The sequence below is a fragment of the Nannospalax galili genome, unplaced genomic scaffold, assembly GCF_000622305.1.
Source record: "Nannospalax galili isolate Female #2095 unplaced genomic scaffold, S.galili_v1.0 scaffold54, whole genome shotgun sequence".
NCBI lineage: Eukaryota > Metazoa > Chordata > Mammalia > Rodentia > Spalacidae > Nannospalax > Nannospalax galili.
Window position 1 is genome coordinate 1,323,137 of NW_008341028.1, and position 11,055 is coordinate 1,334,191.

General features: G+C 40.6%; 1 protein-coding gene across 1 annotated transcript in view; it reads left to right on the forward strand.

The window, feature by feature from the left end:
• Sugct (succinyl-CoA:glutarate-CoA transferase) overlaps window positions 1-6,428 on the forward strand; it is a 932,078-nt gene extending 925,650 nt beyond the window's left edge. The window contains exon 14 of the mRNA XM_008836273.3: window positions 5,862-6,428. Within this exon, the coding sequence (XP_008834495.1) occupies window positions 5,862-6,025 (164 nt within the window). The 3' untranslated portion in view covers window positions 6,026-6,428. The remainder of the gene's footprint in view (window positions 1-5,861) is intronic.
• The last annotated feature ends 4,627 nt before the right edge of the window (window positions 6,429-11,055 follow it).

Sequence of the window (11,055 nt, forward strand, 5' to 3'; positions counted from 1 at the left end):
CATGTATACAGTGAAATTTTATTCAGCCATTAAGAAAAATGAAATTATTAAGTGAGCAGGAAAATAGATGGAAATGAAAATATTATATTAAGTGAAACATCTCAGGGTCAGAAAGATGAATACCTCATGTTCTGATTCATATGAAGATTAATCCAGCAAAGTTGAGAGGAATAAATGAATGAGTCAAGTGTGTGTGTTTGTGTGTGTGTGTGTGTGTGTGTGTGTGAGAGAGAGAGAGAGAGAGAGAGAGAGAGAGAATGTGAGTAGAGGTCATGAAACAAGACAGGGGAAGGAAAATGAGGCTTTAAGGAAGGGTAATAGGACACAAATGATATGAAAGGAGAAAGAAGAATACTGGAGGTGGTATGGTATATTGGTATTGGGGAGGGGGCAGAGAGATGGGGGAGTGTAAAGGAGAATCCACCAAAACAAAGTGTATGTAAAACCATCATAAAGAAAACTTACTTTACCTACTCTTTTAAAAAAGGAAATCACAAAGATCTTAGACAGTAGATGAAAGGCTATATAAACAACTTATTTTGAAAACTACAGCATTAGGGATATTAAATACAGTTGTCTTAGATAAAAACAATCCCCTGTATTGTTTGGAATGAGGACATTTTAATGATGAATAATTTCTATATGTACTGGCCAATGGTTCCCTGGATTTGAGACTTGAATATTGAAAAGAATATTAGTATATTGAAAAGAATCCACAACTTCTGCTCCTACCCTAAAATTTGTCCTTCCAGTCCATTCATTCTCACTGATCTGGCAAGTGGTCACAGCAGTTATTCTGAACAAAGGATTCTCCTTCAGGTCTTTTCCATTTCCCATACTTGTGAATCCAAGAACACTCTGTCTGCTGCTATTTGTGTCCCCACTCTCACTCTTTCGAGCTCTACTAAGACCATCCTCTTCTAAGACACCATCATCATTTCTGTTCCATCTACAATAGGCCTCAAAGTCGTTGCATTCTCTGACTCCCAATAAGACTATTATGAGTCTTGTCTGGTTTGCATAAAGTTTCAGTATGTCTTCACTGGACCAAGACCTGATTTCACTCCCACACCTACGAACCCCTGTACATTCCCCTCATGTCAAAAGATCCACACTGGATCTTTTCTTGAGTGCCCTAAACATCAAGCTTGTCTGTGGTGTCTAAAATCTCCATTCCTCCACTAATAGATCAGCTTGAGATCTGGATTGATGATCCAGTCAGTTAGGTCTTCTCTGAGCATCCCACTTATTATTGTCTTCAACCTACTGTGCTTCTGGCATTATTCCCTTGTCAGGTTGGTTTATAATAATTTTACGACATTTACCAACATATAGAAATTTGTACATTTGTTCTTTGCTGTTGTTCCAATTTACAAAGTAAATTCTTTGAGAAAAGGGCTAAGCACTCTTTGAACACTTATACATGTCTGAATCATCTTGACCAAATGTGACAGAGATATGAATACTAAAAATAATGCATTATAAATTAGTAGATTAATTAATATGCTATGAATACTATTTGTTCAAGCATATTTAGTTACTAGCCACCATTGGTTCAATAATTTTATATTGAACAGGAGTACAAGAGCATGGTGTCTAACAGACAGGACCTCTTATTCTGGAAAAGTCCCTGGCTACAGTACTTGGTAACCTTAGAAAATTAACTTACCCTTTTAGAAGATTCAGTTTTATCATCTATAAAATGTGAACTACAATAGTCTCTAATTTATAAACTGATAAGGCCAGTGAACTATGAAATAAAAAGCCCAGTCCATAATCAGGAGTGTCAACGAAAGGGGGCTTGCCAACTGTCACTTTGTTTTTGTAAGAGCTGTGGAAGGCAATGAAGGCCACTGATAAGCAGTTAGCATTGTTCCTGCTTCCAGCAAGGGTTCAAGCAACTGAACAGACAATTTAATGCATTATGTTAAAAGGTGTGAAAGAGGATGTAAAAGGTAATGTGGGCTATGCCAGTGGGTCTTTCTGGCATCAAATCTAAATGTACTTTTCTTTGCTAATATTACAATAATGACAAATTTTGCCACACTTTGTGATTTGCTTCATACTTAGAGCTTGATTTTTTTTCAAGCATCTTTTTTTCTAGAGTTTCTAATTATTAATTCTTTCTAATGTGATGGAACTTTATTTTATTAGTGTATTTTTTCTACATTTTGGTTATACTGGATATATTAGTGAGGCCTTTAGTCTTCATAGATTTTCCTTTTGGAGGTTTCTGTTTCCCTCCATCATTGCCTTGCTGACTCTCCAGGTCCAAATCATCAAACTGAGACCTCCTTCCCCTGTACTTCTAAGTGGCTCTTCCTCTTTCTCCTCTTTTGCCTCCTCCTCCTCCCCTCTCCTCGTCCTCCTCCTCCTCCCCTTCCCTTCCTCCCCATCCTTCTCCTCCTCCTCCTCCACCTCCTCCTCCCCATCCCCCTCCTCCCTATCCTCCCCCTCCCCCTCCTCCCCCTCCTCCTCCTTCCCTCCCCCTCCTCCAGGTCCTCCTCTTCCTTCTCCCTCTCCTCCTCTTCCCCCTCCCCCTTCTCCTCCTCCTTTTCCTCCTCTTCCTCATCCTCCTTTCTTCCCCTCCTCTTCCTCTTTCTCCTCCTCCTCCTCCCCCTCCTCCTCTTTCCTTTTCTCCTCTCTTTCTCTTCCACCTCTTTCTCCTCCCCCTCCTCTTCCTTTTATTCCTCCTCCTCCTCTCCTTCCTTCTCCTCTACTTATGCCTATATTTTATTGAAGTCACCTTCAAGAAACCTAGTACACTTAGTTTTTAAAAGTTTGCAAATATCTTCACATTTGATTAATTGTAGCCTATGTTTAAGAAAATTAGCCTTTAGAAGCTGAATGCACACTCTGCTTTCTACAAGTCTTCAGTACAAACCAGTGACTCATTTGGTACATCCTGATTTTGTTCTTCTCGAGACTACTGCCTTCCTGCCTGGGCTCGTTAACCATCTCTACTTCCCATTTTTAATACTGTGTCATAAGATTTCATGTGAAGATGTGAAAATCTTTTCTTCATTCATCATGTTGAATTCTCTGTTGACTCAATCTGGTACCATGCCTTTTTTCTCATTCATCGTAGTACTTGGTGCAAAAATTTCTCACTATCCTCATGGTTTTTTCCTTTTCTTTCTGGGATTCTTGTCTGTTTTATGAGAACTCTTGGCTTCTTTCTCACATTTTTCAGAGTATTTATATTTTTCTCTCTAAATGCTTGGAAATATGTTTTACTTTGTTTCTAAATTTCTAATTTGGACTATAATGTTAAAATCGTGAGCATTAAATCTTGTCTATTGTGTGCTCTTTATGACATTCTCTCCCTGTTTTGTTCTGAGACATCTTTAACGTTGCGATGTTTTCCTTTTCTATGTGATATTCACATTCCTGATTCTTCCAGTTGATCACTCTGTGAAGACAAAGATCTGTATATCCAGCATTGATTTTTCTTTCCATCCTTACTGCATCTACCATGAGCAATAATTCCTGGGAAGGAACTTGAATTTAGTGGTGGTTGGAACAAGGCCAAGACCACAGGACCCTTAAATCCAGTAGTGAGGAGAGCTTTATACTGGGGCACCAAAATTCAGATTATGGCTTCTAACTGTCTCTGAGAATCTTTCTTGGAATGCTTTATAAAAATAGCTAATTGATATTTTGTTTGTAGTTAAATGCTGACTGCCTCCACTTTTACAAAGCTCGTGCGAGCAGATCCGAATGAGGTCAGTTATTCTATATTGAGACATCCAATCCTTCTGCTTTCAGTCCTGTTTCTAGTCCCAGTCTGTCTCTCTCATAAACACTGCTTTTAAGATCAAAGACTCTGAGAGTGTAAAGCAGAATAATTGTCATTCATCTCTTCTCATCTCCCAATGTGTGCTAAACTTGTGCCCTCCTTTACTGGGCAAGGACCAACCCTTGACAAACCAGCCCTGTCCTGGTGCATTCCAGGAAAATATGAAAAAGAAATGAATTCCACTGAGCTCTGGAGAAGGGAAAACTTTAAGCATCAGTTGTAAGTTATCCTTTAGAGAGGGACTGTGGTAGCTAAAGATGCAGTGCAGCAGTGTTAGGCCATGTGTGGATGATGTCTCTATCAAAATAGCATGTATAGAAGTGTTCTTACTAACAGAATTCTCCAAAGCACAGCTCTGCTGTACTGATGGATGCTCTGTTAACTATGAATGCTTTAGTTTGATTTGTTCTCCTTGTGAAGTTCTCAGATTAAGACTAGGCTAAAGGGAAGCAAGGATGTAGCTTGCCTAGCATGTTCAAGGCCTGAATTCAGTGCTTCTGAAAAGGAGAAAGGAAGAGGGAGAGGGAGAAAGAAATAAAATTAAGAGATTAAAATATAGGCCATGAGGGTGACCTGGATGTGACACCTGTCATCTAATTGATCACCCTGGTGGATTTGACTGACTAGGTGGATGTCCCCCTCTTCCCTCACCACTTCCTGTAGGTTCCTCCCAAAGCTGTGTACCCACTGTCAAAGAGTTGACTTTCCCTGGTGGAGGAGGAGTGGTCTTCAGTCAAGGTTACATGAGCCATTGTGCTTTCTTGTCAGAACCTCCAAATAAATTCTCAAGAGACAGAAGTGCCCAGTGTGGTCCCACTTTTAATCCTGGGAGACAGAGGCAGGCCACTAAAGTTACAAAGTGAGACCCTGTCTCAACCACCACCACCACCACCACCACCTCCCACAAAAGAGAGACAGAGATGCACTGTTTTATGAAGTCTTCTTTGGACGACTGTCTAATTTATAGTCCTGAAACTTAACCAAATGAGATTTTTAAAAAAGACAGTCAATATAAATATCACTTACTGAATGAGGAAATGAAAGTAAAATTGGTTGAAACACCTTCCCAAATGCACAGCTTCATCAATACTGAGAAGCAAGTAACATGAAAAGTGCGTGACTTTTAATGTGAGACAGTTTCAGTTGCTGTGAAGGTTCATCCTGACCCTATCACCAAAACTTTCCAGGCTTTATTGTACTTATGTGAAGAATGAGGATAATAAAATCAGCTTTAATGTATATTGAAAGGATTGCTGGAATTACCCTGTTTGGTTCTGGCCAATAGCTGGCAATAAATGTCTTTCTCTCCTTAAGCTGCAAGATTCAGGAGAGAGGTTGTAGTGGCTTTTGTAGTCATAGTTGCCAGCACGTTCTGTGTGCTTATTATGGGTTAGGGAATGTTTACTTAGTGATTTTTGTCTGTTTTCTCAATTAAATCCTTGCCTCAAGCCTGCATGTTAAAAACATTGTTACGTTACAGCTGTAGAATATGAGGCTCAGAGAGGGTAAGTAATTTGTCCAAGATGGTTCTGCTAGAAAGTACAACCCTGAGGTTTCAATACACATCTCCCTGACAAGGAAGCTTGCTCACATAACCTCTTAGATGAGCGAAAGACAAGAACCAGACTCTGAGTTGGGATTTGATATATATTAAGCAAAACCTTCGAACTGTATGGTAGATAATGAATGACAAAACTCTGAGTCCCCAGCATTTTGAGCATTCCTAGCTTCAGAGACACATTGAATCTGTGGTCTCTGTGCTCTTAGACAAGAGCCCTTCCAGTTGCGTGTTCTACCCCCGAAGCTCTTTGTGATAGGAAACACAGTTTATGAACAGACCACTGCTTGGTGATGGACAGGTCATATAGCCACTACACAGATGGGTGAACCGGAAAAGAAAAGACACATATGAAAAAAAATGTTCCCCCAAACAGTGTTTCACATGCAAAGACACAACTCGTATGGAAAATCTTGGTGCTCACTGGGAGTACTCCACTGCTTAGGTAATTAATTTCCTAGGGCTAGTCATTAACAGGCTTCCTGCTTTCTCTTCCGTTGACAGGCCCAGCTGTAAGATACAGTAAGTTCAAGATGTCAGAGGCAATGCCACCTCCCCTGCTAGGGCAGCATACGACTCACATCCTGAAGGAGGTCCTCGGATATGACGATGGGGCTGTCTGGGAGCTACTCAGCAGTGGTGTGGTAGCACAGCATGAAACCAACTGACAGAGGAAAACGCTGGCTCTGAAAACTGCACCTGACTGGCAGAGGCGATGCTCCTCGGTCCTACATTCCTCCCTGTGCTCATCCTAAGGAAAAGCAGAGGGAGGTGAACTCAGATTCCCTGGAATCTCTGCAATGATTTAATTAATGAGTCTAGTGCCTTCAGATATAACCCATTCTTAAATCTATTACCTTTACTGCTTTTTTCCCCTAGAAAAAGGCTTAATTATTGATTTGTGAACTTTGACTAATTCTTTTGTTCTCATTGAAAAAACTGATAACTGAGTGATGGGTATGTTGTCCTAATCTGATCCTCCACAATGTATTCATGAATGGAAAGATCACATTATACCCCATAAAATGTACAGTTTTGATTGGTCAGCTAAAAATAAAGCATAAGAAATTATGTTTTGTTTTGTTTTTTTTCTGGAATAAACCTTTCCTTATTCTAATGACCATAATGACTTAAATGTCTGCTTGTCCTTCCCAAACAGGCCTGAAGACAAGCAGCTCTCTCAACATTTTCTCCTTGTGCATAAAGTTCTCATTTAAATTTTTGTTAGGAAGTCAAAGCACTATGTGGAATGGCAGTCTCTTTGATTGATTTTAAACACTGTAATTTAATTTTGAGCTCACGATCCTTTTGTTAGTCTATAATTTAAACCATGGACCTCACTGATGTCTGTTGTAAAACTGAGCTGCACTCTGCCCATAGTAGTAAATATTTGCTTTATGTTGTATTTCTCTGGTGATATGGTGACATACAATGAAGTGTCAGTTTATATAAGTACATGTAGGGTAGGGTATAGGTACTTGTCTCTATGAGTGGTTCTTACATTGATGCTGTATTTTGAGCTATTTCCAAATGAAACAAAATTTAAAACAATGTTGAATGATCCCTCACATTTTAAATAAAGTATAAATAATGACAAATGGGAGAATGAGAATGGCAGGAAAATATTCCTTTGTCATTTGAGCATCCATTATAGAAGACAGTATTTTAATATGTCAGTGAATTCAAAAGTACAGAAAAATCTTCTTCCTAGAAGGAAGTAATCAGGACATACAATGTAGAATGAATTGTTACTGAAGCCTGCATAGGCCAGGTGCAGACTAGGTAATCAAGTGTCCTGTGTTCAGTCCTTTGCTGATATTAGGACCAGCTTTGGGCTTCCAATGTGGATTGCAGACCAGTAGCTCTCTGGGAATTCTCCAGATCTTCATGCCAGATTGGGATTGCTGAGATAACCAGCCTGGTGGGCTGACCAACTACTGGGCTCTTGGCCTCTCCAGTATAAGAGAGCCCACAGGACTACCCAGACCATATCCTGTGAACCAGTCTAATAAACTCCATTTTAGAATATATTTATTCTATTGGTTCTGTTCTGGTGCCTAATATAAGGTACCAGCATTGGTTTAAGAATCATTTTTTAATGAGAATGAAAATGTTCATGAGAAAGCCACACATTTCCATTCCAAACAGCAGGTGAGTAAAACAGAAACACATCCAAAAGACTTAAACTGAGGTCTGAAAGTCTGCTCATGCATTGTGATGCAGTTCTGTTTCTATGTTCAATGCTACAATGCAACAATGTGTTTCTCCATCCAGACACACCATGCTATCTTCTGAGCACAAATGACCATGAACTTTTAAATAAGATCTGCTATGCATAGGATAGTTTTATGATCTGGGGTTAGCAGAATGTAAGCAAGTTTAATAGTCACATGTTCCTAAAACTCAATCAATAACATGTCTTCCTCTATCATCATTTCAGGAGGTTGTGGTATTAGACAAATGAATGCTAATATTTCACATGAATGCATTTATTCCAGACGCTATGGAAAACAAGAATCACAAAGGAGAGCTTTGGAGGAATGAGAATTAAGTATGTAGATTAGATTAGCAGGAAAAGGAATAAGAGCACACCCAGAGAGGCAGATGTGAGTGTGCATCCCCCAGGCAGGCACTGGAGGGCCCTGGCCAGGACAAAGTCAGTCTTACAGTGACCAGGCAGGCCCTGAAGGAAGCATAACCCCCCCCCCAAAAAAAAACCATAATTCACTCACTTCATTTTTTCCTCTGAAATAGTTATTTCTTCCTTTTTCCTTGTTTTCTAAGACCTTAGGTTTAAAGGGGTAGGGCAGGGAATTCCGACTTTACTGTTCTGTTTCTTTCTCTTTTCTGTGATTACTTCCTTTCCTAGCTTTCTTTATGCCCCCCCATCCTCTGAACCTCCTTCTCCCCTTTTCTCCCTGTGATAATATGTTCCTCTTCTCCTTTTATCTCCTTTGCCCTACTCCTCATATTCCCTAATTCTTCTTTTTCCCATTCCTTTCTTCTTTTCTTTCTGAGATGGGCATGCACAGAGGTATAGACCCATGTACACAAGCGTGCACATTAAAGCCTTGGTTGGTCTGTCAGAAAAATGGGGCTTGTTCAGGAATTTGGAAAATAACTAGTATCTGTTATGACACTGCCTGTACAAGGAATCTTGAAATAATCCTTGCGTGAGTCCTAAACTTGGTTGTCAGCTTCATAAACCTGGGAAGAGAGAATCTCAATTGAAGAATCCCCTCTATCAAATTGACCTGTGGGCTTGTCTATGGGGCATTTTCTTGATTGCTAATTGATGCAGAAGGGCCCAGCTCCTGGTAGGCAGTACCATCCTTAAGCAGGAGGCCCAGGCCCTATAAGAAAGGCAGCTGGATGTGAGTCTGAGAGCAAGCCAAGGGGCAGCTTTTCTCTGTGGTTCCTAGAGCAAGCTCCAGGCTTGAGTTCATGCCTCAGCTTCCCTCAGTGATGACTATAAACTATAAGCTTAAATAAATAAACTTTTTTTTCCCTTAAAATTTTTTGGTTATGGTGTTTATTACAGCAACAGAAAGTAAGCTAGAACATGTGGGTGGTATGATATGTGTGTGTGTGTGTGTGTGTGTGTGTGTGTGTGTGTATGTGTGTAAATGCACATGGGTGTCTGTACACGTATATTGTCTCTGCATGTGGAGGCTGCCTGTGAAGACATCATCCTCAGGATGATCCCCATCTACCACCTCTGAGATGGGGAGTCTATCGTTAACCTGGAGCTTACCAACTAGGTTAGACTGGTGGACAGTGGGCTCCAGGGATCCACCTATCCTTACATCTCCAGTGCTGGCATCACAATCCCAAACAATGCCTGACATTTTTACATGGGTTGGACTCAGGTCCTCATGCTTTCAAGGCAGCACTTTGCCAACTGAGCAATTCCCTCAACCTATGTTGGGTGATCTTTTGATTAAACTAACTTCTGCTTCTATGAAACCCAAGGAAAAAAGTGAAGGACTGTTCCAAATACCACTGTGGGAGATAGCGAAACCCTTGGGCTTCAAAGCTCTGTCACTTGCACCCAGCTCAAAGAAGAAAAAAAAAAACCCCTAGAATATAGAACACAGAGGAGAGTCTAAACTCTTTGTCTCAACCACAGACAGGAACTCACCAACTAGAGTCTGGACTGCTGTGGAGTAGGTTTCATTAGAGACAGGGAAAGGTATTAGACTATTCTGTCCAGCCTTGGCCTTGGACTTGGTTTCCTGTCCTCCCTAAAAAAGGACACGCTTCAGGTAGTGACTAACCATTTTAGTCAAATGATCTGCAGGAGGATGGTGCCTGTCCTCTACCTTGGTTTTGCTTCTGCCAAACAGGATGATGTGTATAGCCCTCCCATTTGCTGTCTTCTTCTTCAGCAGGATGCAAAACACTTCCACCATCTCTCCTTTTTCCTCCCCTCCCCTTTCTTTTCTTTGCACATCAACCCAGTGACAGTCTGTTGGTTGCTTTGGCTCCTGACCACATAGATTGGAGGAACAGTTTTCCTGCTCTTCATCCTATCACCAGCACGCCCCTCCCACCCAGAACTGCTGCACTGGGTTTACGCTGCCCAGTGGGATATTCAGCTGAAAACATGGGGCAGAGATGTGGGGAGGAAAGAAATAAAGTAAAGCTGCTTCATGAAAATATCATTATTTCCACCTCTTTACCTCCCTGTGAACCCTAAAGAAAAAATGTAGATTTCCAGAATATCTTTTAGGATGAGACTTGGCAACATGTGCCATACACGTTCACTGTAACAGTCTTGGATTTATGTTTTAGATTTTTACAAAGAACTTCCTGAATGTATTTGATAGATGCTTTGAAATATGCTGTTCATGGATATTATTGTGCTTCTTCCTTGAAGAAGATAAAGAAACTGTAGTTTCTATTTTGGGGAGGTCATTAACTACTTTTTCTAGAAGTACAGAAGTAAGCTCTGTTTATCTGAGTAGGATTGCTCTTCACGTAGCTGAACATGCTTACACTGACACTGGCACTGATCACTGGGCAAGAATGAAATGCTATATCCCACAAGCCCAGCTCTGGAAACAGAGCCCGCTGCCCTGAGAACCTTCTCATCCTGCTTTGCTGAACTGTGTAATGGAAAAGTCTGAGTCAACAGCAAACTAAAATGTCCCATTCTTAAGATCACGACAGAACTGGAAATATCCAGTCACTTGAGTTCCCACCCCTGAGCTCATGTTTTCTATCTTCTGAATCCCAAACATTTTGTATGCTTCTCTAACTTTACTTTCTGGAAAATCCCAGTGGCAGAAAGTGGGTCCAGTGCTGGGTGCTTAAGACTTCCCAGGTGAATTAGTTATGTGAACTCCTTGACAAACCACTGGGAGGTGACAATGATCAATCTCTGTGCTTTATGCAACTACTCTCACACAACTCAGGTAATCTGAGGTGAAATGAGTAGCTTGGTGGGTCTCTGTGTGGGTGCATTTCTGGGGGAAGGTTTATTAAATTGGCAAAAAGTGCTCACAGACCTAGAATAGGCCCTGTTAGGGGAGGAAAATGACTCTGACAGTAATCAGAACTATTACCTTTAATTTCCTACACAAAATGGAAGGAGATCTATAAGACCCACCAAGTAAAATTTTTTAAATATTATATATTATATGAAATATTTGTGTATATTCCCTCTCAGAATGTATAATAGGTAAAATTCAGGAAG